Below are 27,248 nucleotides of genomic sequence, written 5' to 3'. Positions count from 1 at the left end.
AATAGCGAAAGCTCGTAGACAGTGTGTGAGAATAGAGAAAGCTTGTAGACAGTGTGTGAGGATAGAGAAAGCTTGTAGACAGTGTGTGAGAGAGGATAGGCAGGTGATAGAGTAAGGGAGCGCTTAGACCGAAGATGTAGGGGAGAAGGACGAAAAATAAGATAGTAAAGTTGTTTGCACCATTAGGGATAAACAGAGTAAGAGGTGGAGAATTTCTTAAATGCATCTATTTTAATGCTAGGAGCATTATAAGAAAGGTGGATGAGCTTAGAGCATGGATCGATACTTGGAAATATGATGTTGTAGCTATTAGTGAAACATGGCTGCAGGATGGGTGTGATTGGCAACTAAATATTCCTGGATTTCGTTGCTTCAGGTGTGATAGAATCGGAGGGGAAAGAGGGAGAAGTGTTGGATTGCTTGTCAAGAGAAAATATTACAGCAGTGCTCTGGCAGGATAGATTAGAGGGCTCGTCTAGGGAGACTATTTGGGTGGAATTGAGGAATGGGCAAGGTGTAGTAACACTTAGAGGAGTGTATTATAGACCATCTAATGGGGAGCGAGAATTAGAGTAAGAAATTTGTAAGGAGATAGCAGATATTTGTAGTAAGCACAATGTTGTGATTGTGGGAGATTTTAATTTTCCACATATAGAATGGGAAGCCCATTCTGTAAAAGGGCTGGATAGTTTGGAGTTTGTAAAATGAATGCAGGATAGTTTTTTGCAGCAATACATAGAGGTACCAACTAGAGAAGGGGCAGTGTTGGATCTCCTGTTAGGAAATGAGATAGGTCAGGTGACGGATGTATGTGTTGGGGAGCACTTCGGGTCCAGTGATCACAATGCCATTAGTTTCAATATAATTATGGAGAAGAATAGGACTGGACCCAGGGTTGAGATTTTTGATTGGAGAAAGGCTAAATTTGAGGAGATGCGAAAGGATTTAGAAGGAGTGGATTGGGACAATTTGTTTTATGGGAAGGATGTAATAGAGAAATGGAGGTCATTTAAAGGTGAAATTTTGAGGGTACAGAATCTTTATGTTCCTGTTAGGTTGAAAGGAAAGGTTAAAAGCTTGAGAGAGCCAGGGTTTTCAAGGGATATTGGAAACTTGTTTCGGAAAAAGAGAGAGATCTACAATAAATATAGGCAGCATGGAGTAAATGAGGTGCTCGAGGAATATAAAGAATATAAGAAGAATCTCAAGAAAGAAATTAGAAAAGCTAAAAGAAGATATGAGGTTGCTTTGGCAAGTAAGGTGAAAATAAATCCAAAGGGTTTCTACAGTTATATTAATAGCAAAAGGACAGTGAGGGATAAAATTGGTCCCTTAGAGAATCAGAGTGGACAGCTATGTGTGGAGCCAAAAGAGATGGGGGAGAATATGAACAATTTCTTTTTTTCGGTATTCACTAAGGAGAAGGATATTGAATTGTGTAAGGTAAGGGAAACAAGTAGGGAAGTTATGGAAACTATGATGATTAAAGAAGAGGAAGTACTGGCACTTTTAAGGAATATAAAAGTCAATAAATCTCTGGGTCCTGACAGGATATTCCCTAGGACTTTGAGGGAAGTTAGTGTAGAAATAGCAGGGGCTTTGACAGAAATACTTCAAATGTCATTAAAAATGGGGATGGTGCTGGAGGATTGGAGTATTGCTCATGTGTTTCCATTATTTAAAAAGGGTTCTAAGAGTAAAAGTAGCAATTATTGGCCTGTAAGTTTGACGTCAGTGGTGGGTAAATTAATGGAAAGTATTCTTAGAGATGGTTATATATAATTATCTGGATAGACAGGGTCTGATTAGGAACAGTCAACATGGATTTGTGGGTGGAAGGTCGTGTTTGACAAATCTTATTGAATTTTTTGAAGAGGTTACTAGGAAAGTTGATGAGGGTAAAGCAGTGGATGTTGTCTATATGGACTTCAGTGAGGCCTTTCACAAGATTCCACATGGAAGGTTAGCTAGGAAGGTTCAATCGTTAGGTATTAATATTGAAGTAGTAAAATGGATTCAACAGTGGCTAGATTGGAGATGCCAGAGAGTAGTGGTGGATAACTGTTTGTCAGGTTGGAGGCCGGTGACTAGTGGTGTGCCTCAGGGATCTGTACTGAGTCCAATGTTGCTTGTCATATACATTAATGATCTGGATGATGGGGTGGTAAATAGGATTAGTAAGTATGCAGATGATACTAAGGTAGGTGGCGTTGTGGATAATGAAGTAGGTTTTCAAAGCGCAGAGAGATTTAGGTCAGTTAGAAGAGTGGGCTGAAAGATGGCAGATGGAGGTTAATGCTGATAAGTTTGAGGTGCTACATTTTGGTAGGAATAATCAAAATAGGACATATGGTAAATGGTAGGGCATTGAGGAATGCAGTAGAACCGAGTGATCTAGGAAAAATGGTGCATAGTTCCCTGAAGGTGGAATCTCATGTGGATAGGGTGGTGAAGAAAGCTTTTGGTATGCTGGCCTTTATAAATCAGAGCATTGAGTATAGGAGTTGGGATGTAATGTTAAAATTGTACAAGGCATTGGTGAGGCCAAATTTGGAGTATTGTGTACAGTTCTGGTCACCGAATTACAGGAAAGATGTCAACAAAATAGAGAGAGTACAGAGGAGATTTACTAGAATGTTACCTGGGTTTCAGCACCCAAGTTAGAGAACAAGGTCGAACAAGTTAGATCTTTATTCTTTAGAGCGTAGAAGTTTGAGGGGCAACTTTATAGAGGTATTTAAAATTATGATGGGGATAGGTAGAGTTGATGTGGATAGGCTTTTTCCATTGACAGTAGGGGACATTCAAACAAGAGGACATGAGTTGAAAGTTAAGGGGCAAAAGTTTAGGGGTAACACAAGGGGAACTTCTTTACTCAGAGAGTGGTAACTGTGTGGAACAAGCTTCCAGTAGAAGTGGTAGAGGCAGGTTCGATATTGTCATTTAAAAAAAAAATGGATAGGTATATGGATAGGAAAGGAATGGAGGGTTATGAGCTGAGTGCAGGGTGGTGGGACTAGGTGAGAGTAAGCGTTCAGCACGGACTAGAAGGGCCGAGATGGCTTGTTTCCGTGCTATAATTGTTATATGGTTATTGTAACATTGCTCTTTTGGTGTACATGTTATAACTTGTAGACCACATCCTTACTGCAGTTTGGGGATCTGTATAAGGGAGTTTTTACTCTTGCATTTCCTTAGCTTTATCCACAACTATTCAACACCTTCCAACCCTATGTCACCTCTTTCTAATGACTTAATTCAATGTTTTACCAACAGAGCCATGCTAACCCCCTCTGCCTTCCTGCCAGTCCTTTTGATACAGTTTGTATCCTTGGACATTTAACTCCCAGCTATAATCTTTCAGCCATTATTCAATGATGCCTACAACATCATACTTACCAATCTGTGCTACAAGTTCATTGAGTTTATTCAAATAAAACACCTTTACTCCTGTATTCACCTTTTTTGATTTTGTTTACCTTTTACGTTGGAACTCATATGTGGCCCTATCAGCAGCCAAAGATGGTGGAAGCTTCTTGTGAGGTGGTAGATAAAGACAATTGGAACTCAATGTCTGTTCTGGCAGAGGTAGAATGGGTTAAGATCAGATTTTGCAGGAATGTGGGTGAGAGTAGCATCGATGGCAGACGAAGGGAAAATCAGTTCTCTGAAGAAGAATTTCTGAATAAAAGTCTTCACTCAGTCCTGTCTCCATCTTACTCTCATAGCTGTCCACATTTCACTAAGACACCATAACTGAGTTAGATGATGTCTGTCTCGGATGTTGGGGTGTCTGTGTCTTGTAAGTGGGGGTGTCTCTGTCTCGTACATGGGGGTGTTGCTCCTATTTTCATTCTCCATGTTTGGAAATGCATGGATGAATGCCAACCTTTATCCTCGACACACTAATGATGCAGGATAATGGAGGGAATGAGTGTTTAAGGACAAAGCCCCAAACCCCTTGGGCAACAGTGCTGATAGAAAGGGTCCTGTGATCCAGGCAGGGCGTTCTCTCTCAGTGTCTCAAGGCCACAGATAATAACAAATGTAAAACTCAAGTGGTGTTCCGCAGGGGTCGGTGTTGGGACCACTTCTTTTCATGTTGTATATACATGATTTAGATGATGGAATAGATGGCTTTGTTGCTAAGATTCCAGATGATACGAAGATTGGTGGAGGGGCAGGTAGTGTTGAGGAAGCAGGTAGGATGCAGAAGGACTTAGACTGATTGGAAGAATGGGCAAGAAAGTGGCAAGTGGAATATAAAGTGAAGTGTGCCACGCAACAGTAAGTATAGGAATAGAATAAGGTGAAGGATAAATGCATGGCTGAGGAATTGGAGCAGGGGACAGGGATTCAGATTTCTGGATCATTGGGACCTCTTTTGGGGCAGGTGTGACCTGTACAAAAAGGACGGGTTGCACTAGAATCCCAGGAGGACAAATATCCTGGCGGGTAGGTTTGCTAAGGCTACTGGGAAGAGTTTAAACTAGAATTGTTGGGGGTGGGAACCAAACTGAAGAGACTGGGGAAGAGGAGGTTGGCTCACAAACAGAGAAAAGTAGGAGACAGTGTGTGAGGGAGGATAGGCAGGTGATAGAGAAGGGACACGCTCAGACAGAAGGCTTGAGTTGTGTCTATTTTAATGCAGGGAGTGTTGTAGACAAAATGGATGAGCTTAGAGCGTGGATCTAAATTCCCCTTACTCTAATTAAACACTTTTCTAACTTGTCTGTTCCTATCTCTCTCCAATGCTATTGTAAAGGAGATAGAATTATGATCACTCTCCAAAATGCTCTCCCACTGAGAGAGATATGATGTGGTGGCCATTACAGAGGCTTGGATGGCTCAGGGACAGGATTGGTTACTTCAAGTGCCAGGCTTTAGATGTTTCAGAACAGATAGGGAGGGAGGCAAAAGAGATGGGGACCTGGCACTGTTGATCAGAGATAGTGTCACAGCTGCAGAAAAGGTGGATGTCATGGAGGGATTGTCTATGGAGTGTCTGTGGGTGGAGGTTAGGAACAGGAAGGGGTCAATATCTTTACTAGGTGTTTTTATAGCCCGCCCAATAGTAACAGGGATATTGAGGAGCAGATAAGGAAACAGATCCTGGAAAGGTGTTTGAGTGGGAGATTTAATTTCCCAAATATTAATTGGCCTCTCCTGAGAGCAAGAAATTTAGATGGGGTGGAGTTTGTTAGGTGTGTTCAGGAAGGTATCTTGACACAATATGTAGATAAGTCTACAACAGGAGAGACTGTACTTGATTTGTTATTGGGAAATGAACCTGGTCAGATGTCAGATCTCTCAGTGGGAAAGCATTTTGGAGAGTGATCATAATTCTATCTCCTTTACAATAGCATTGGAGAGAGATAGGAACAGACAAGTTAGAAAAGTGTTTAATTAGAGTAAGGGGAATTATGAGGCTATAGGCGGGAACCTCGAAGATTAAATTGGGAACAGAGGTTCTCAGGGTAAGATACAGAAGAAATGTGGCAAATGTTCAGGGAATACTTGTGTGGAGTTCTGCATAGATATGGTCCAATGAGACAGGGAAGTTATGTACAGTAGGGTACAGGAAACGTGGTGTACAATGGCTGTAGTAAATCTAGTCAAGAAGAAAAGGAAAGGTTCAGAGAACAAGGTAATGTTAGAGATATAGAAGATGATAAGGCTAAAAGGAAAAAGCTCAAGAAGGAAATTAGGAGAGCCAGAATGGGGCCATGAGAAGGCCTTGATGGTCAGGATTAAGGAAAAATACAAGGCATTCTACAAGTATGTGAAGAGCAGGAGGATATGACGTGAAAGAATAGGACCAATCAAGTGCGACAGTGGGAAAGTGTTTATGGAACCAGAGAAAATAGCAGAGGCACTTAATGAATACTTCAGTGTTCACTATGGAAAAGGATCTTGGTGATTGTAGTGATGACTTGCAGCGGACTGAAAAGCTTGAGGACTGAAAAGAAACGTGCTGGAGCTTTTGGAAAGCATCAATTTGGATAAATCGCCGGGACCGAATGACATGTATGCTAGGCTACTGTGGGAGGAGAGGGAGGAGATTGCTGAGTCTCTGGCGATGATCTTTGCATCATCATTGGGGATGGGAGAGGTTCCGGAGGATTGGAAGTTTGCAGATGTTGTTCCATTATTCAAGAAAGGGAGTAGAGATAGCCCAGGAAACTATACACCAGTGAATCTTACCTCAGTGGTTGGTAAGTTGATGGAGAAGATCCTGAGAGGCAGGATTTATGAACATTTGGAGAGGTATAATAAGATTAGGAATAGTCAGCATGGCTTTGTCAAGGGCATGTCATGCCTTATGAGCGTGATTGAGTTTTTTAAGGATGTGACTAAACACATTGATGAAGGAAGAGCAGTAGATGTAGTGTATATGGATTTCAGCAAGGCATTTGATTAGGTACCCCATGCATGGCTTATTGAGAAAGTAAGGAGGCATGGGATCCAAGGGGACATTGCTTTGTGGATCCAGAACTGGCTTGTCCACAGTAGGCAAAAGAGTGGTTGTAGACGGGTCATGTTCTACATGGAGGTCGATGTGCAGTGGTGTGCCTCAGGGATCTGTTCTGGGGCCCTTACTCTTCATGATTATTATAAATGACCTGGATGAGGAAGTGGAGGGATGGGTTAATAAGCTTGCTGATGACACAAAGGTTGGGGGTGTTGTGGATAGTGTGGACAGCTGACAGAGGTTACAGCGGGACATTGATAGGTTGCAAAATGGGGCTGAGAAGTGGCAGATGAAGTTCAACCCAGTTAAGTGTGAAGAGGTTCATTTTGGTAGGTCAAATATGATGGCAGAATATAGTATTAATGGTAAAACTCTTAGCAGTGTGGAGGATCAGAGGGATCTTAGGGTATGAGTCTAAAGGACGCTCAAAGCAGCTGCACAGGTTGACTCTGTGGTTAAGAAGGCATACAGTGTATTGACCTTCATCAATCGTGCAATTGAATTTAGGAGCGGACAGGTAATGTTGCAGCTATATAGGACCCTGGTCAGACCCCACTTGGAGTACTGTGCTCAGTTCTGATCGCCTCACTACAGGAGGAATGTGGAAACCATAGAACGGGTGCAGAAAAGATTTACTAGGTTGTTGCCTGGGTTGGGGAGCATGCCTTATGAAAACAGGTTGAGTGAACTCGGCCTTTTCTCCTTGGTGTGGCGCAGGATGAGAGGTGACCTGATAGAGGTGTATAAGATGATGAGAGGCATTGATCATGTGGATCGTCAGAGGCTTTTTCCCAGGGCTGAAGTGACTCCACAAGAGGACACAGGTTTAAGGTGCTTGGGAGTAGGTACAGAGGAGATATCAGGGGTAAGTTTTTTATGCAGAAAGTGGTGACTGTGTGGAATGGGCTGTTGGCAAAGGTTGTGCAAGTGGATACGATAGGGTCTTTTAAGAGACTTTTGGCTAGGTACATGGAGCATAAAAAATAGAGGGCTATGGGTAAGCCTAGTAATTTCTAAGGTAGGGACATGTTTGGCAGAACTTTGTGGGCCGAAGGGCCTGTATTGTGTTGTAGGTTTTTGTATGTTCTATGTTTCTATGTTCTATGATCTGTAATGTTGGAAAATGCATGGTCATGCACTTTGGTGGTAGAAATAAATGTGCAGAATATTTTCTAAGTGGGGAGAAAATCTAAAAATCTGAGATGCAAAGGGGTTTGGGAGTCCTTGTATGGAACACTCTAAAAGTTAACTTGCAGGATGAGTTGGTGGTAAGGAAGGCAAATGCAATGTTAGCATTTAGTTCAAGAGGTCTAAAATACAAGAGCAAGGATATGATGCTGAGGCTTTATAAGGCACTAGTGAGGCCCCACCTTGAGTATTGTGAAGTTGTGGGCCCCTCATCTGAAAAGATATGCTGGCATTGGAGAGGGTCCAAAGGGGGTTCACAAGGTTGATTCCAGGAATAAAAGGGTTATCAACTGTGGAAGGTTTGATGGCTCTGAGTCTGTACTGACTGAAATTCAGAAGGATGAGGGGATATCTCATTGAAACCTTTTGAATGTTGAAAGGCCTAGACAGAGTAGATATGGAAAGGATGTTTCCCATAGTGGGAGGATCTAGGGCAAGAGGCCACGGCCTCAGGATAGTGTGGCACCCTTTCAAAACAGAGGTGCTGAAAAATTTCTTTAGGCAAAGGGTGGTACTGCCAAGCCCTTGTAAACACCTTAATTACCTCACAACAGCACACAGGGTTTTAGAGCATAAGAAATCATCTCAATGACACTCTGCTCAGTTTCCGAACTTGATTCCAGGACTTCACTGTGAAGAAAACATAGAGATCGCATTAATGTGGGATTCATGGCCATTATGGAGATTAACAGATCAACAGCTTCAGGCTTTTACTTTCTTTACTCTAATGGTTTGGACTTGTGTGAGATGATGACTTTCAGCAATTGTTCACTGACAGGTGACAACCAGGACTTTAGCCTCTGAACCATATTGCCATAGGAAATTTCAGAATCCAGTCAGACAATCAATATTTACACGGGAAATTTCAGAATCCAGTCAGACAATCAATATTTACACGGGAAATTTCAGAATTCAGTCAGACAACCCATATTTACATGGGAAATTTCAGAATGTAATCAGACAATCTGTATTTACACGGGAAATTTCAGAATTCAATCAGACAACCCATAATGGATGTGGGGGTAGAAGGGTGGGTTAGCAAGTTTGCAGACGACACAAAGGTTGGTGGTGTTGTAGATAGTGTAAAGGATTGTCAAAGATTGCAGACAGACATTGATAGGATGCAGAAGTGGGCTGAGAAGTGGCAGATGGAGTTAAACCTGGAGAAGTATGAGGTGGTACACTTCGGAAGGACAAACTCCAAGGCAGAGTACAAAGTAAATGGCAGGATACTTGGTAGTGTGGAGGAGCAGAGGGATCTGGGGGTACATGTCCACATATCCCTGAAAGTTGCCTCACAGGTAGATAGGGTAGTTACGAAAGCTTGTGGGGTGTTAGCTTTCATAAGTCAGGAGATAGAGTTTAAGGGACGCGATGTAATGATGCAGCTCTATAAAACTCTAGTTAGGGCACACTTGGAGTACTGTGTCCAGTTCTGGTTGCCTCACTATAGGAAGGATGTGGAAGCATTGGAAAGGGTACAGAGGAGATTTATCAGGATGCTGCCTGGTTTAGAGAGTATGGATTATGATCAGAGATTAAGGGAGCTAGGTCTTTACTCTTCGGAGAGGAGGAGGATGAGAGGAGACATGATAGAGGTATATTAAGAGGAATAGACAGAGTGGACAGCCAGCGCCTCTTCCCCAGGGCACCTCTGCTCAGTACAAGAGGACAAGAGGACATGGATTTAAGGTAAGGGGAGGGAAGTTCAAGGGGGATATTAGAGGAAGGTTTTTCACTCAGAGAGTGGTTGGTGCGTGGAATGCACTGCCTGAGTCAGTGGTGAAGGCAGATACACTAGTGAAGTTTAAGAGACTACTAGACAGGTATATGGAGGAATTTAAGGTGGGGGGTTATATGAGAGGCAGGGTTTGAGGGTCAGCACAACATTGTGGGCTGAAGGGCCTGTAATGTGCTGCACTATTCTATGTTCTATAATTACACTGAAAATTTCAGAGTCCTGTCAAACAACCTATATTTACATGGAAAATTTCAGAATCCAATCAGACATTCCATATTAACACAGGAAATTCCAGCATCTAATCAAACAAACCATATTACCACAGGAAATTTCAGAATTAGGTTCATTATCACATAGAGCAAGGAAGTAAATCTGAAGCTTTACCAGGCATTGATCTGTCCACACTTGGAGTACTGTAAACATTTTGGGACCCTTATTTGAGAAAGAATATGCTGGCATTGGAAGGGTCTAGAGGTGGTTTATGAGAATGATGCTGAGAATGAAAAGGCCAATGTATGAGGAGTATTTATAGTCTCTGGACCTCTTCTCATTGGAGTGTGGAAGCATGAGGGTGAGGATCTCATTGAAACCTATCGAATATTGAAAGCCCTAGATTGAGTGGATGTAGAGAGCATCTTTTTTATAGTGGGGGAACCTAGGACTAGAGAGCAAAGCCCCAAATTTCAAGGACATCTATTTCAAACAGGGCTGAGGAGGAATTCCATTAGCCAAAGGGAGTGCAATCTGTGGAATTCATTGCCACAGACAGATGTGGAGGCTAACTCATTAAGTATATTTAAAATGCAGCTCAATAGGTTCTTCATTAGTAAGTGCATCAGAGAGTACAGGGAAAAGGCAGGAAAATGGGGCTGAGAGGGTTAATAAATCAGCGATGATGGATTTGTGGAACAGGCTCCATCGGATGAATGGCTTCATTCTGCTCCTGTATCTTATATTTCATGATATGACCTTATGATCTACAAGCAGCTAAACAATTTAGGTGCATATTCTTTGGAACATACCCCAGGTAAGGACATGTTCAGCACAGCATTGTGGGCTGAAGGGCCTGTATTATGCTGTAGGTTTTCTGTTTCTAACTTGGACGAATGAGGGAAGATTGTACTGAAATGTTACCGTGAGGCCTGATAGGAAAGATGTTTCTACTGCAACACGCATAAATGCTAGAAGAACTCAGCAGGCCAGGCAGTATCTATGGAAAAAAGTACAGTCAACATTTTGAGCCAAGACCCTTCGGCAGGACTGGAGAAAAACAGATGAGTAGATTTAAAAGTAGGGGAGGGGAAAGAGATACACAATGTGATGGTTGAAACTGGGAGGGAGAGGGATGATGTAAAGAGCTGGGAAATTAATTGGTGAAAGAGATACAGGGCTGGAGAAGGGGGAGTCTGAAAGGAGAGGACAGAAAACATGACAGTGAGTGAAGGAATAGAATGAGTTGGAGGTTAAATGTGTGGCTGAGGGATTGGAGCAGGGGGCAGGGATTCAGTTTTCTGGATCATTGGGACCTCTTTTGGGGCAGGTGTAACCTGTACAAAAAGGATGGGTTTCATTAGAATCCCAGGGGGACTAATATCCTGGTGGGGAGGTTTGCTAAGGCTACTGGGGAGAGTTTAAACTAGAATTGTTGGCGGGGGTTGGAACTTAACTGAAGAGACTGGAGAAGAGGAGGTTGGCTCACAAATAGAGAAAAGTTGGAGACAGCGTGTGAGGGAGGATAGGCAGGTGAAAGAGAAGGGACACACTCAGACGGACAGTTTGAGATCTTTCTATTTTAATGCAAGGAGTGTTGTGAATAAAGCAGATGAGCTTAGAGCGTGGATCAGTACTTGGAGATATGATGTGGTGGATAGAGAATTGGTTGGCAGACAGGAAGCAAAGAGTGGGAGTAAACGGGACCTTTTCAGAATGGCAGGCAGTGACTAGTGGGGTACCGCAAGGCTCAGTGCTGGGACCCCAGTTGTTTACAATATATATTAATGATTTAGATGAGGGAATTAAATGCAGCATCTCCAAGTTCGCGGATGACACGAAGCTGGGCGGCAGTGTTAGCTGTGAGGAGGATGCTAAGAGGATGCAGGGTGACTTGGATAGGTTAGTTGAGTGGGCAAATTCATGGCAGATGCAATTTAATGTGGATAAACGTGAGGTTATCTACTTTGGTTGCAAGAACAGGAAAACAGATTATTATCTGAACGGTGGCCGATTAGGAAAAGGGGAGGAGCAACGAGACCTGGGTGTCATTGTATACCAGTCATTGAAGGTGGGCATGCAGGTACAGCAGGCGGTGAAAAAGGCAAATTGTATGTTGGCATTCATAGCAAAAGGATTTGAGTACAGGAGCAGGGAGGTTCTACTGCAGTTGTACAAGGCCTTGGTGAGACCACACCTAGAGTATTGTGTGCAGTTTTGGTCCCCTAATCTGAGGAAAGACATTCTTGCAATAGAGGGAATACAAAGAAGGTTCACCAGATTGATTCCTGGGATGGCAGGACTTTCATATGAAGAAAGACTGGATCGACTAGGCTTATACTCACTGGAATTTAGAAGATTGAGGGGGGATCTTATTGAAATGTATAAAATTCTAAAGGGATTGGACAGGCTAGATGCAGGAAGATTGTTTCTGATGTTGGGGAAGTCCAGAATGAGGGGTCACAGTTTAAGGATAAAGGGGAAGTCTTTTGGGACCGAGATGAGGAAAAACTTCTTCACACAGACAGTGGTGAATCTGTGGAATTCTCTGCCACAGGAAACAGATGAGGCCGGTTCATTGGCTATACTTCAGAGGAAGTTAGATATGGCCCTTGTGGCTAAAGGGATCAAGGGGTATGGAGGGAAAGCAGGTACAGGGTTTTGAGTTGGATGATCAGGCTCGAAGGGCCAAATGGCCTACTCCTGCACCTATTTTCTATGTTTCTATGTTTCTATTACAGAGACTTGGATGGCTCAGGGATGGGAATGTTTATTTCAAGTGCCGAGTTTTAGATCTTTCAGAAAGGACAGGGAGGGAGGCAAAAGAGGTGGAGGCCTGGCACTGTTGATCAGAGATAATGTCACGGCTACAGACAAGGTGGATGCCATGGAGGGATTGTCTACGGAGTCTCTGTGGGTGGAGGTTAGGAACAGGAAGGGGTTAATAACTTTACTGGGTGTTTTTTATAGACCACCCAATAGTAACAGGGATATCGAGGAGCAGATAGGGAAACAGATCATGGAAAGGTGTAATAATAACCGAGCTGTCATGATGGGAGATTTTAATTCCTCAAATATCAATTGGTATCTCCCTAGAGCAAGGGGTTTAGATGGGGGCGGAGTTTGAATGAAAAGTCTCATCCTGAGAGTAGATGCGGCAGGGACAGAGGAAATGAGAGAAAGGGATGCAGTTTTTACAAGTAACAGAGCGGGAAGAGGTGTAGACCAGGTAGCTGGAGTCTGTGAGTTTATAATAGACATCAGTAGATAAGCTGTCTCCAGAGATAGAGTCAGTGAGATCTAGAAATGGGAAGGAGGTGTTAGAAATGGAGCAGGTTAATTGGAGGGCAGGGTGGAAGTTGGAGGCAAAGTTGATGAAGTCGAGAAGTTCCACATAAGTGCAGGAAGCAGCACCAATGCAGTCATTGATGTAGCGTAGGAAAAGCTAGGGACATACACCAGTGTAGGCTTGGAACATTGACTGTTCCACATAGTTGGCATTTCTGGGACTCACGTGAGTGCCCACGGCTACACTTCTTGTTTGAAGGAAGTGGGAGGAGCCAAAAGAGAAATCATTAAGAGTGAGGACAAGTTCCACTAGATGCAGGAGAGTGGTGGTGGAGGGGAACTGGTTGGGTCTGGTGTCCGGAAAGAATTGGAGAGCTTTGAGGTCTTCCTGTTGGGGGTTGGAGGTGTATAGGACTGAACATTCAGAGTGAAAACAAGATGATGGGGTCAGGGAACTTGAAATCATTGAAAAGATCCAGAGCATGTGAAGCATCACAGATGTAGTTAGGAGGGACTGAACAGTAGGGGGGCGGGGGAAGGAATAAAACAAAGTTGATGTATGCAGATATGAGTTCAGTGGGGTAGGAACAAGCAGAAGCAACAGGAATATTTGGACAAGCAGGTTTGTGGATCTTGGGTAGGAAGTAAAAACGAGAGGTGCGGGGTATAGGAACTATGAGATTTGTGGCAGTGAATGGGATATCCCCAGAGCCAATAAGGTTAGCAATGGTGTGGGAGACAATGGCCTGGTACTCCTTGGTAGGGTCCTGTATGAAGGGTAAGTAAGAGGGAGGTATCTGAGAATTGTCACTGGCCATCAGCAAGGTAGAGGTTAGTCTGCCAGATTACTACAGCACTCCCTTTATCTGCAGTGGTGAGGTTAGGGTTAGTGCGGAGTGTGTGGAGAGCAAAGCGTTCGTAAGGGTGACGTTGGAATTGCGTGTTGAAGTCGAGATAGTTAATATCCTATTGGAAGTGGCAATGAGAAGATCTGGAGCAGGCAGAAGACCAGAGATCCCGACGTAGATTGGGAGACCACTTCCCCAAGTACCTACACTCCATTCACCAGAAGACATGGGATTTCCTAGTGGCCACCCATTTTGATTCTACTTCCCATTCCCATTCTGACATGTCAATCCATGGCCTCCTCTGCTGTTGCGATGAGACTGCAGTCAGGTTGGAGGAACTATATACTGGGTAGCCTCCAACCTGATGACATGAACATCGATTTCTCGAACTTTTGTTAACGACCACACCCCACTCACCCCTTCACCATTTCCCATCCCCTTTTCCCTCTCTCACCTCATCTCCTTGCCAGCCCAGCACCACCTCCTGGTGTTCCTCCCCCCTTTTCTTTCTTCTATGGCCTTCTGTCAGACTCCCCCCTTCTCCAGCTCTATATTTCTTTCACCTATCAACTTCCCAGCTCTTTACTTCATCCTTCTCCCTTCAGGGTTCACCTTTCACCTGGTGTTTCTCTCTCCCATCACACCCACCTTTTAAATCTACCCTCAGCTTTTTTTCCTCCAGTCCTGCCAAAGGATCTTGGCCCAAAACGTTGATGATACTTTTTTCCATAGATACTGCCTGGCCTGCTGAGTACCTCCAGAATTTTGTGTGTTGCTTGGATCTCCAGCACCTGCAGATTTTCTCTTTAAGATGTTTCCACTGGTGGGAAAGCCCTGAACAAGGTCACATAGTCACAAGGTTATGGGGCAGTCATTTGAAATTGGGGTGTGGAGGTACCTCTTCTCTCACAGAGGATGGTGAATGTCTAGAATTTCTACCCCAGAGGTTGTGCAGGCCAGATCATTTTGGTTATTTAAATAAGTAGATTCACTTTTGAAAGGTTGAGGGCTCTAGGCAAAGCTGGGGAGATCAGCCATGGTCAGATTGAATGACAGGCCAGATCCATCGAACAACAGCACAAGAACCTCATCTTTAGCTAGCACCTCTGTGCTGACCAGAATACCAATTTAAAGTTTGCTCTATAGTTTGCTCTCTGCTCCTCAAAGCGCAGTCAGTGAGAAAGTGCTGTTTCACACTCCATTCAGATGTTATCCTCATTTAAGTGGTGGAGATAGATCCAACAATAACTCTTGAAGCATGGTGTTGAGCCAAAACTCTGACCATCTCTGTCCTACCCCGACAAATACAGGTCGAAGTGCTGAGCTGTTCCAGTAGATGATTTGGAGCACCTTACACACTTTGTCAGCACTGCACCACAACTGCCATCTCTAAGATACAAAAACCAACAGATCTACTGTCAAGGACAAGAGCAACAACTATCAGTTCTGTGGGGACTATTCACATCATCTGGCATGGAGGGGCCACTGCACAGGGTTGGAAAAAGCCACAGAAAGCAGTAAACTCGGGCAGCTCCATCATGGGCACTAGCCTCCCCATCACTGAGGACAACTTCCAAAGGCGATGCCTCAAAAAGGAGGCATCCATCATTAAGGGCCCCCATCACCCTGGATACACATTCTTCTCATTGCTATCATCAAGAAGCCTGAAACCACATACTCCATGTTTCAGGATCAGCTTCTACACCTCTGCCATTGGATTTCTGAATGGACAATAAACCCACATATACTACCTCACTATTTTTTCACTTTCTTTTTGCACTACTTAATCTAACTTTTTATATCTATTTCTTATTGTAATTTATAGATTTTTTAAAATTATGTATTGCAATGTACTTAAGCTGCAAGACATCAAATTTAATGATTCCTCATTCCTGGGAGAAACAGAAACTATACGTAGTTGATAATAGACAATAGACAATAGACAGTAGGTGCAGGAGTAGGCCATTCGGCCCTTCTAGCCAGCACCACCATTCACTGCGATCATGGCTGATCATACACAATCAGTATCCCGTTCCTGCCCTCACCCCATCCCTTGACCCCGCTATCTATAAGAGCTCTATCTAACTCTCTCTTGAATGCATCCAGAGACTTAGCTTCCTTCTGCCTTCTGGGGCAGAGCATTCCACATATCCACCACTCTCTGGGTGAAAAAGTTTTTCCGCATCTCTGTTCTAAATGGCCTACCCCCATTCTTAAACTGTGGCCTCTAGTTCTGGACTCACCCATCAGCGTGAACATGATCCTGCCTCCAGTGTGTCCAATCCCTTAATAATCTTATGTGTTTCAATCAGATCCCCTCTCATCCTGCTAAGTTCCAGTGTATACAAGCCCAGTCGCTCCAATCTTTCAACATATGCAGAACTAATTACTTGCAATTATGTCTGAAGGTTTATTGGCTGTCTTGTCTAGTCCATACTTCACCAACTGCTACCACTGGGCTATAAACATGCAGGAGCAGTGTGTGGTTAAGTGCCTTGCTCAAGGACACACATGTTGCCTCAGATGAGGCTCGAACTAACAACCTTCAGATTGCCAGCCTTAACCATTTGGCCACGTGCAAATAAGATGCAATAGGCCACAGTTTTAATGGATTAAGTTCTTTCTTAGATTTAAGATATGGAGCAATTTGTGGCAAATATTTTATGGGTAAAGTATTAAAGGGTGAAAACCGTCCTGGGTGCTCATAGGATAAAGAACCCTGTGTGTCAAATCTTTAAATAATATTGGAATAAATACGACATCAGGCAAAGAACATATAAGCTGATCTGCATTATAAAACCCTTTTCTGGAAATGTCACGACATTAATTGACATCAAAATAAGTACTCACTGTATTTGGTAAACAGGATGAATATTAATCCTAAAATAAATACATAGACCACTGCTGCAGAGGTAGCATTTCCTGATGTTTGGCTTATGGGATACTGGCATACTTTAACTGTTGGGATAGAACACATATTGTTGGTTAAAATGAGGAACTGATCATATTAATATTTCTCTGATAGAACTCAAATGCAAGGTTAAATAGGCTAGTGACCATGTTGAAGCTGACTAATTTAACAACTCTCTGCAGCTTACTTTGATCCTGTGAATTCGCTCCCCCATACCAGATGGTGATGCAGCCTGTTAGAATGCTCTCCAGTATATCTGGAGAAATTTGTGAGTGTTTCTGGTGACATATCAAATCTCCTCGAACTCCCAATGAAATATAGCAATTGTCCTGCCTTCTTTACAGCTACGTAAAGAATATGTTTATGTCCAGGAGAAGTCTCCAGCGATATTGATACCCAAGAACTTGAAATTTCTCATTCTCTCCACAGCTAATCCCTCAATGAAGATTGGTTCATGTTCCATAAGACAGGAGCAGAATTAGGCCATTCAGCCCATTTCTTCATGGCTGATCCTGGATCTCACTCAATCCCACACTCCTATCTTCTCACCATATCCTTTGATGCCCTGACCAATAAGAAACTATCAACTTCTGCTTTAAGTATACCCACGGATTTGTCTTCCACTGTGGTCTGCAGACAGACAGACAGACATACTTTATTATTACAGTAGAGCAACCTACAGATTCTCTAGTTCCGGATACTCCCACCACAGGAAAAGTGCTCTCCACATTCATATTCACCTTAACCATTCCTTTCAACATTAGGAAGGTTTCAATGAGATCCCCACATATTCTTCTAAATTCCAGTGATTACAGGCCCAAAGCTGCCAAATGCTCCTCATATCTTAACCCCATTCCCAGAATTAGATAGATAGATAGATAGATAGATAGATACTTTATTCATCCCCATGGGGAAATTCAACTTTTTTTCCAATGTCCCATACACTTGTTGTAGCAAAACTAATTACATACAATACTTAACTCAGTAAAAAATATGATATGCATCTAAATCACTATCTCAAAAAGCATTAATAATAGCTTTTAAAAGGTTCTTAAGTCCTGGCGGTTGAATTGTAAAGCCTAATGGCATTGGGGAGTATTGACCTCTTCATCCTGTCTGAGGAGCATTGCATCGATAGTAACCTGTCGCTGAAACTGCTTCTCTGTCTCTGGATGGTGCTATGTAGAGGATGTTCAGAGTTATCCATAATTGACCGTAGCCTACTCAGCGCCCTTCGCTCAGCTACCGACGTTAAACTCTCCAGTACTTTGCCCACGACAGAGCCCGCCTTCCTTACCAGCTTATTAAGACGTGAGGCGTCCCTCTTCTTAATGCTTCCTCCCCAACACGCCACCACAAAGAAGAGGGCGCTCTCCACAACTGACCTATATAATCCTTGTGAACCTCCTCTGGATGGTCTTGAATGACATCGCATCCGTTCTGAGATATGGGACCCAAAACTATTGACAATACTCCAAGCAGAGCCTGACTAGTGTCTTTCTATAGCCTCAGCATTATCTCCTAACTTTTATATTCTATTTATCTTGAAATAAATGCCAACATTTGCCTATTTTTAACCACAAGCTCAACCTATATATTAGCATATGGGAGTTGTTGTGTATGTGGCCATTTACACAACAATATCATTAATAAAAATGCTAGAGACTGGAACTAAGTTTCATGCTTCTTTACTGGCAGAATCTGAACTGAACACATATATACAGATCAAAACGCACCCAATAGCGCATGCTCAATAATGTGTTACTACGACATAAAATAGTCCCATATAATACAGTAGGCTATATGGTACAGGAGTCTTGCACGAGGACTCACAAGTCCCTCTTCACCTCTAATGCTTGAACTTTCTCCCCATTCAGATAATAATCTGCACTATTCCTTTTACCAAAATGCATGATCGTACATTTCCCAACACTGTATTCCATCTGCTACTCTTTTACCCAGTTTTCCAATTTGTCTAAGTCCTGCAATTGCATTGCTTCCTCAGCACTACCTACCTGCATTAGCAGTGGATCAATCAATTCAAAGAGAGAGAGAGAGCTTCGCACAGGTCGGGGGGTAGAGTTTAAAATAGGAATGTTTTGCGGGGATCGGCGCATTAGTGAAGGACCAATTGATTCACAATTCATTAGCAGGAGCAAATAAAAGTAAAGCAGGGTCAAATCAGAATGGCCATTGTGTGAGGCGACCAATGTAGGAGTGGGAACTTGAGGCTTTGGCAAGGAGGCATAGGTAAGTAGCAGGTAAGGCTTTGAATAAAAAGTCACTAAATTACAGCTAATTAAATAAAGTAGGGATGACGCAGGATCAGGAGATGTGCTGTAGCTGCATGATGTGGGAGCTGGTAAACCCCAGTGTGGTTCCTGGTGACCAGATCTGCAGCAGGTGTTGGCTGCTCAAGGAACTCAGGCTCAAAGTTGATGACCTGGAGTCTGAGCTTCAAACACTGCGGCACATCAGGGAGGGGGAGAGTTCCCTGAGGTAGTCACCCCATTAGATTAGTCTACAGGCCCCCAAACAGTAGCATGGATATTGGGTGCAAGTTGAACATTGGCATGTGGCAAAGGTAATGTTGCAGTAGTTACGGGGGATTTCAACATGCAGGTGAACTGGGAGGTTGGTGCTGGACCCCAGGATAGGGAGTTTGTAGAGTGCCTACGGGATGCATTCTTGGAACAGCTTGTACGAGAGCCGACCAGGGACAAGGCTATTCTGGACTTAGTCTTGTGTAATGAACAGGATTTGATAAGCGATCTTGAAGTAAAGGAGCCATTAGGAGGCAGTGACCATAATATGATAAGTTTTTATCTGCAATTTGAGAAGGATAAGGGCAGATCGGAGGTGTCAGTGTTGCAGTTGAACAAAGGAGACTATGGAGCCATGAGGGAGGAGCTGGCCAAAGTTAAATGGACAGATATCCTAGCAGAAAAGACAGTGGAACAGCAATGGCAGGTATTCTTGGGAATAATGCACAAGGTGCAAAATCAGTTCATCCCCCGGAGAAGGAAGGATTCAAAGGGGGGAAAGGGGCCACAGTGGTTAACAAAGGAAGTCAGAGATTGCATAGCATTAAAAAAAAAGAAGTATGACAGAGCTAAGGTGAGTGGGAAGACAGATGATTGGGAAATTTTTAAGGAACAACAGAACTGAACTAAAAAGGCAATACGGGGAGAAAAAATGAGGTACGAACGCAAGCTAGCCAGGAATATAAAGGAGGATAGCAAAAGCTTTTTTAGGTATGTGAAGAGAAAGAAGATAGTTAAGAACAATGTTGGGCCGTTGAAGAATGAATTGGGTGAAATTGTTATGGGAAACAGAGAAATGGCAGAAGAATTTAATAAGTACTTTAGATCTGTCTTCACTAGGGAAGACACAAGCAATCTCCCAGATGTATGGATGGGCCAAGGACATAGGGTAACAGAGGAAATGAAACAGATTGACATTAGGAAGAAAACGGTGATGAATAGACTGATGGGACTGAAGGCTAACAAATCCCCAGGTCCAAATGGTCTGCATCCTAGGGTACTAAAGGAGGTGGCTCTGGAATTTTCCAATGTTCCTTAGATTCAGGATCAGTTCCTGAGGATTGGAGAATGGCTAATGTTATCCCACTTTTTAAGAAAGGAGGGAGGGAGAAAACAGAGAACTATTGTCCTGTCAGCCTAACATCAGTAGTGGGGAAGATGCTAGAGTCCATTATTAAAGATGAAATAGTGGCATATCTAGATAGCAGTGATAGGATTGGGCCGAGCCAGCATGGATTTACCAAGGGCAAATTATGCTTGACTAATCTATTGGAATTTTTCGAGGATGTAACCAGGAAGTTAGACAAGGGAGATCCAGTGGATGTAGTGTACCTCGATTTTCAGAAGGCATTTGATAAGGTCCCACATAGGAGATTGTTGGGTAAAATCAGAGCTCATGGCATTGGGGGGAAGATATTGACATGGATAGAAAACTGGTTGGCAGATAGAAGGCAAAGGGTAACGGTGAATGGGTGTTTCTCGGAATGGCAGGTGGTGACTAGTGGGGTGCCACAGGGCTCAGTATTGGGACCACAGCTATTTACGATTTACATCAACGATTTAGATGAAGGCATTGAGAATAACATCAGCAAGTTTGCTGATGATACTAAGCTGGGTGGCAGTGTGACATGTGATGAGGATGTTAGGAGAATTCAGGGTGACTTGGATAGGCTGGGAGAGTGGGCAGATACTTGGCAGATGATGTTTAATGTGAAAAAGTGTGAGGTTATCCACTTTGGGAGTAAGAACAGGAAGGCAGATTATTATCTGAGTGGTGTAGAGTTAGGTAAGGGAGAAATACAAAGAGATCTAGGAGTCCTTGTTCATCAGTCACTGAAGGTGAATGAGCAAGTGCAGCAGGCAGTGAAGAAGGCTAATGGAATGTTGGCCTTTATTACAAAGGGAATTGAGTACAAGAGCAAGGAAATCCTTTTGCATTTGTACAGGGCCCTGGTGAGACCACACCTGGAGTATTGTGTACAGTTTTGGTCTCCAGGGTTAAGGAAGGACATCCTGGCTGTAGAGGAAGTGCAGTGTAGATTCACTAGGTTAATTCCTGGGATGTCCGGACTGTCTTACGCAGAGAGGTTACAGAGACTGGGCTTGTACACACTGGAATTAAGGAGATTGAGAGGGGATCTGATTGCAACATATAAGATTATTAAGGGATTGGACAAGATAGAGGCAGGAAATATGTTCCAGATGCTGGGAGAGTCCAGTACCAGAGGGCATGGTTTGAGAATAAGGGGTAGGTCATTTAGGACAGAGTTAAGGAAAAACTTCTTCTCCCAGAGAGTTGTGGAGGTGTGGAATGCACTGCCTCAGAAGGCAGTGGAGGCCAATTCTTTGGATGCTTTCAAGAAGGAGCTAGATAGGTATCTTATGGATAGGGGAATCAAGTGATATGGGGACAAGACAGGAACCGGGTATTGATAGTAGATGATCAGCCATGATCTCAGAATGGTGGTGCAGGCTCGAAGGGCTGAATGGTCTACTTCTGCACCTATTGTCTATTTTCTATTGTCTATTAGTTGCCTCAAATTTGGTCTGTGGTCAGGGACAAGAGGGTATGACTGTGAGTGATGGAGGTAGTGGGATTCAAGAGACAGTGCTGGAGGAACCTCAGCTCATGAGCTTGTCCAACAGGACTGAGACTCTTGCTCCCTGTGTGGATGAGGGTTGGGGTTGTAGGAAGGATGAGCAACCTAACAGTAAACTGTGGTTCAGGGAACGATTCAAGAAGGGGAAAAGAAGAGAAATGTAGTGGTAATTGGGGATAGTATAGTCAGGGGAATAGACAGAGTTCTTTATTGTGAGGATAGAGCAAACCAAAGGCTGAGTTACCTGCCTGGTGCCTGGGTTCGGACCATCTTATCTGACCTGCAGAGGAATTTGCATTGGGAGGGGAAAGATCTAATTGTTATGGTCCATGTGGGTACCAACGACATAGGTAGAACAAGGAAAGAGGTTCTGCTGAGGGAATTTGAGCTGCTGGGGACTAAATTAAAAAGCAGAACCAAAAAGGTAGTAATCTCTAGATTACTACCTGAGCCACATGCAAATTGGCATATGGTTAAGAAGATTAGAGAGTTAGATGTGTGGTTTAAGGATTGGTGTGGGAGAAGTGGATTTGAATTCACGGGAAATTCGCACCAATATTGGAGGAGGAGGGAATTGTTCCAAAGGGACAGGCTCCACCTGAATCCCAGCAAATTGCATAACTGGGGCTGTGGATAGGGCTTCAAATTAAATGGTAGGGGGTGGGTTCAACAGATTGGAGAAGTGTGGATAAAGTAAAAGAGAAAGGTGTGGATAAAGTAAAAGCAAAAGATAAAAAAAGAGAAAAGTAAGAGCGGAATGAAGAAAAGTCGTGCAAAAGAGAAAAAGATTACAAGATTTTAAAAGCACATTGAATGTAAGGGCACTTTACCTGAATGCCAATATCATTCCAAACAAGATCAGTGAACTTGTGGCACAAATCGGTACAAAGAGGTATGATTTAATGGCCATTACAGAGATGCATTGCAGGTGGAGAGGACTAGGAATTAAATATCCAAGGATATCAGGTAATACAGAAGGATAGACAGGAAGGTAAGGGATGTGTGGTAATGCTCTTAATTAAGGATGAGATCAGGACAATAGTGAGAGAGGATACAAGATCTAAGAAGCATAATATTGAATCCACCTCGGTAGAAATTAGGAATAGTAAGGGGAAAAAATCAGTGGGAGTTGTCTATTGGCCATGGAACAATAACATTACAGTAGCACAGCAATAAATAGAAATAACTGAGGCATGTAAGAATGGAATTGCAGTTATCATGGGGGCCTTTAACTTGCATATAGATTGGGTGAATCAAGTTGGTCAAAGCTGTCTTGAGAACGACTTCATAGAATGCATCCATGATGGCTTTCTTGAACAGCATGTTACTGAACCTTGTGTGCTTAGACCACTGCTCTACTCTCTATATACTCATGATATAGATGGTGTTATCTTAGATCTTGTCCTGTACAATGAGACAGGTAAAATTAGTGATCTTGTAGTTAGGGATCCTCTTGGAAAGAGTGATCACAGTATGATTGAATTTCTCATACAAATGGAGGGTGAAATAGTTCAATCTCAAATCAGTGTAGGGGGTGATTGATATGTTCATGGCCTAAGGTAAAAGGAGTCAATTTTAGAAAACCTAGCACATTTATTTTTCAGCATAGTCCCCTCCTACATTTACACACTTAGTCCAGCGGTCGTGGAACATACGGATCTTGGACCTCCAGAAAGTGTCCACATATGGGTGATTGATAAGTTCGTAGCCTAAGGTAGAAGGAGATGAGTTATACAGCTCTCATTACAGGCACATGCAGGTCAACTCTTTGAGTGATTATGCAGAAAGTTTGAAGTTCTCCTTCTACCTTAGGCCATGAACTTATCAATCACCCCTGATGAGTTACTAACTGATGAATTATAAAGATAGTTGAAGTGCTTGAGTTCTGTACATCGATATGTTGGGACCAGGTTAGATCCTCAAAGATCTTGACGTCCAGGAACTTGAAACTGCTCACTCTCTCCACTTCTGATCCCTCTATGAGGATTGGTATGTGTTCCTTCGTCTTACCCTTCCTGAAGTCCGCAATCATCTTTTGCCTTACTGACATTGAGTGCCAGGTTGTTGCTGCAGCACCACTCCACTAGTTGGTATATTTCACTCCTGTACGCTCTCTCATCACCACCTGAGATTCTACCAACAATGGTTGAATCATCAGAAAATTTATAAATGGTATTTGAGCTATGCCTAGCCAAACAGTCATGTGTATATAGAGAGTAGAGCAGTGGGCTAAGCACACACCGCTGAGGTGTGCCAGTGTGTGATCATCAGCGAGGAGGATATGTTATCACCATTTCACACAGATTGTGGTCTTCCGGTTAGGAAGTCAAGGATCCAATAGCAGAGGGAGGTACAGAGGCCCAGGTTCTGCAACTTCTCAATCAGGATTGTGGGAATAATGGTATTAAAAGCTGAGCTACAGTCAATGAACAGCATCCTGACATGGGTGTTTGTGTAGTCCAGGTGGTCTAAAGCCGTGTGAAGAGCATTTGAGATCGCATCTGCCGTTGACCTACTGTAGCGGCAAAATGCAATGGGTTCAGGTTGTTGCTGAGGCAGGAGTTGTTGCACGGACGTGGCGGTGGAACGAACCAAAGTGCTGAACACGGGCACGGAGGCCGAGGAGGGAGACGCTGTCGTCGTAGCGAGCGTGGGAAGGGTTCCAGGGGGGGGGGGTTTTACCTGGAGTCTTGGTCTTGGTGGATAATTCAGGAACAAGGCTTGGCTTAGAACTGATAGTCCTAAACACCATGGAGTGAGATTACTCATACACGAATCGACCAATGAACTGGCACCTTTTAGTTGTGGTTACAGGACTCTTAAACTACTCTGGTTGATGGAATGCAGGTGTTCGTAATTATTAGAACCTGGGAATAAATTGGGAACTAAACAAGGTGTCAAAGGTCCAATTCCCGAGTAAGACAGCCAGGTGCCAGAAGGAACCATGACAGAAGTTGTCTAGTCATGACCAACCTCTCACAGCATTTCATCACTGTTGATGTGACTGCTACCAGGCGATAGTCATTAAGGCTGCTCACTCTTCTTAGGCACTAGTATAATTTTTGCATTTTTTGAAGCAAGTGGGAACTTTTGCCCATAGCAGTGAGAGGTTGAAAATGTCCTTGAATACTCCCGCTAGTTGTTTGGCACAGGTTTTCAGAGCCTTACCAGGTACTCCATCAGGACCTTCTACCTTGTGAGGTTAGGCTGTCTCTTTAAAGACAGCCTAACATCAGCCTCTGAGACGGATATCACAGGTCATCAGATACAGCAGGGATCTTCACAGCTGTAGATGTGCTCTCCCTTTCAAAGAGTCCATAGAAGGCATTGAGTTCATCTGGTAGTGAAGCATCACTGCCATTCATGCTACTGGGTTTCGCTTTGTAGGAAGTAATGTCTTGCAAACCCTGCCAGAGTTGCTATGCATTGATGTCACCTCCAACCTCATTCATAATTGTCTCTTTGCCCTTGAAATAGCCCTTCGCAAATCATACATTTCTGGCTTTCTGGTACAGGCCTGGGTCACCAGACTTGAATGTCACAGATCTAGCCTTCAGCAGATGACGTACCTCCTGGTTCATCCACGGCTTTTGGTTTGGGAATGTACAGTGTCTTTGTGGGCACACACTCATCCACACAGGTTTTAATAAAGTTTAAATCTCTTCATTCCCAGAATCATCCTTGTGAACCTCCTCTGGACTCCCTCCAATGACAACACATCCTTTCTGAGATATGGAGCCCAAAACTTTTGACAATACTCCAAGTGCAGCCTGACTAGTATCTTATAAAGGCTCAGCATTAACTCCTTGCTTTTATGTTCTATTTCACTAGAAATAAATGGTAACATTATATTTACCTTCTTTACCAGACTTAAACTGTAAATTAACCTTCTTGTACAAATCCCTCTGCACCTCTGATGTTTGAGCTCCTCTATCAAGATGGCGGCACGATGCAGCTTGCAGCGGCCACTCCAGAGCTGATTATCTGTTATTTGTTATTTGTGAAGTGGGGTGCCGTGCGCAATCATAATCAGATGAAAAACGGACGTGGGAGCATGGAGGAACATCTGAAAATCTCCAGGAAGACCTTCTTCGTTGCTGCTGCTGCTGTGAGGTCCGGGTCTCTGCTGGGAAGAACAGTCCCCCAGTCCTCGGGGTCGCGTTGCCAATGGCCATTCGCGGGGCCGTCTTAATACGCTCGGCAGAGGATGGTGCTCAGAGAAGCTGTGCGGGAGGGGATGGTCGGAGGCTTGGAGGTTCGACGGACTCGGAGTCTACTGCGATCAGTAACAGGGACATCGGGGAGCAGATAGGGAGACAGATTCTGGAAAGGTGTAATAATGACAGGGTTGTCGTGGTGGGAGATTTTAATTTCCCAAATATCCATTGGCATGTCCCAAGAGCAAGGAATTTAGATGGGGTGGAGTTTGTTAGGTGTGTTCAAGAAGGTTTCTTGACACAATATGAAGATAAGCCTACAAAAGGAGAGGCTGTACCTTTTCTGGGGAAGAGTGATCTGTATAAGTGGGACGGGTTGCACCTGAACTGCATGTGAACCAATATCCAGGTTTAAACTAGATTTGCAGGGGGATGGGAACCAGTGAAGAGGCAGAGGATAGGAAGGTTGGAGCACAAGTAGAGACTGCTTGTAAGGAGTATGTGAAGAAGGATAAGCAAATCATAGAGCAAAGATCCACTCAGCCAGATAGTTTGAGATGTGTCCATTTTAATGGAAGGTGTATCATGAGCAAGGCAGATGAACTTGAAGTATGGATCAATACATGGAACTATGATATTGTGACCATTACAGAGACTTGGAGAGGCAGAAATAATGTTTAGATGTTTCGTAAAGGATAGGGGAGCGGCATTGCTAATCAGGGAAAGTATTATAGCTGCAGGAAAGGAGAATATAATGGAGGGATCATTGTGGTGGGGGTCAGAAACAGGAAGGTGGAAGTAACTTTACTGGGTGTTTTTTTATATAACCCCAATAGTAGCAGAGACATCGAGGAGGATTTAGGGAGGCAGATTCTAGAACAGTTCAATAATAAGAAGGTTGTTGTGATGGGTAATTTAACTTCCCTAATATTGACTGGGGTGAAGTTCATTAGGTGTGTTCAGGAAGGTTTCCAGACACAACATGTAGATAAGATAACTAGAGGAGAGGCTGTACTGTCAATGGGAGAGTATTTTGGAGGGAGTGACCACAACTCTATCCCCTTTACCATAGGGCAGGGGAATGATAGGAACAGACAATTTGGGAAAACAGTTAATTAGGGTAGGGGGAAATATGATGCTATTAGGCAGGAACTTGGGAACATAAATTGGGAGCAGATGTTCACAGGGAAATGCATAGCAGAAATGTGGCAAATCTTCAGGGATTATTTGCATGGTTTTCTACATAGGAATGGAAAGGATGGTAAGGTAAAAGAACCATGCTGTACAAAG

General features: G+C 43.4%; 1 protein-coding gene across 1 annotated transcript in view; it reads right to left on the bottom strand.

Moving 5' to 3' along the window:
• The window catches only part of LOC140738125 (uncharacterized), a 112,100-nt gene that overhangs the window by 30,411 nt on the left and 54,441 nt on the right, over nucleotides 1-27,248 (bottom strand). The window contains exons 7-8 of the mRNA XM_073065275.1: nucleotides 16,598-16,705; nucleotides 8,205-8,290 (exon numbers count right to left, since the gene is read on the bottom strand). Of these exons, the coding sequence (XP_072921376.1) occupies nucleotides 8,241-8,290; nucleotides 16,598-16,705 (158 nt within the window). The 3' untranslated portion in view covers nucleotides 8,205-8,240. The remainder of the gene's footprint in view (nucleotides 1-8,204; nucleotides 8,291-16,597; nucleotides 16,706-27,248) is intronic.

This window comes from Hemitrygon akajei, chromosome 2 (genome assembly GCF_048418815.1).
Source record: "Hemitrygon akajei chromosome 2, sHemAka1.3, whole genome shotgun sequence".
Classification (NCBI taxonomy): Eukaryota; Metazoa; Chordata; class Chondrichthyes; order Myliobatiformes; family Dasyatidae; genus Hemitrygon; species Hemitrygon akajei.
The sequence above is the reverse complement of the archived record's forward strand: the minus strand, read 5'-3'. Positions and strand labels throughout refer to the sequence as shown.